Source organism: Orycteropus afer, unplaced genomic scaffold, assembly GCF_000298275.1.
Source record: "Orycteropus afer afer isolate SDZICR_OR568_19922 unplaced genomic scaffold, OryAfe1.0 scaffold00334, whole genome shotgun sequence".
NCBI lineage: Eukaryota > Metazoa > Chordata > Mammalia > Tubulidentata > Orycteropodidae > Orycteropus > Orycteropus afer.
The window spans coordinates 3,325,960-3,326,533 of NW_006921921.1; the positions used below are offsets into that span (position 1 = coordinate 3,325,960).

Here is a 574-nt window from a genome sequence, read left to right on the forward strand (position 1 = left end):
TAATGCATCTTGATTGCTTGTTTAGTCAGTTTCAGACAGCAGATATTGGTAAAAGTCTTCAGTTCTTCATCTTTGGCTTTAATGGTTGGTACATAAATTTGAATATCGGTAGTATTCACTTGTCTTCCTTGTAGGCATATGAGTATTATCTTGTTATCAACAGCATAGTACTTTAGGATAGGTCTTGAAATATTCTTTATGGTAATGAATGTGACACTATTCCTCTTCAATTTGTCATTCCTGGAGTAGTAGACCATACGATTGATTCAAAATGGCCTATACCAGTCCATTGCAGGTCACTAATGCCTAGGATATCGATCTTTCTTTAGTGTTCCATTTCATTTGTTTCCATGTATATATATATATTTTTTTACTTCAAAGCTCTGGTTTTGATATATAGTACTCTTATTTTCATTCATTTTTATTCCCTCTTTAATCTGAAAGTAATTTGATATCCCCCTCTCTTTTTTAAAAATTAATTTGCAAGTGGAACATGTTGTTGATAATCTATTTTTATTATATGGTGGTCAGAAAATGTAGTCTTAGAAGTTTATCTTTTTTGGAGATTGTTTTT

At 31.0% G+C, this 574-nt stretch overlaps 1 protein-coding gene across 1 annotated transcript in view; it reads left to right on the forward strand.

Annotated features, from left to right (window-relative positions):
* The window catches only part of HCFC2 (host cell factor C2), a 68,809-nt gene that overhangs the window by 15,344 nt on the left and 52,891 nt on the right, over nt 1–574 (forward strand). Inside the window, exon 4 of the mRNA XM_042782477.1 lies at nt 26–48. Coding sequence (XP_042638411.1) covers nt 26–48 — 23 coding nt within the window. The remainder of the gene's footprint in view (nt 1–25; nt 49–574) is intronic.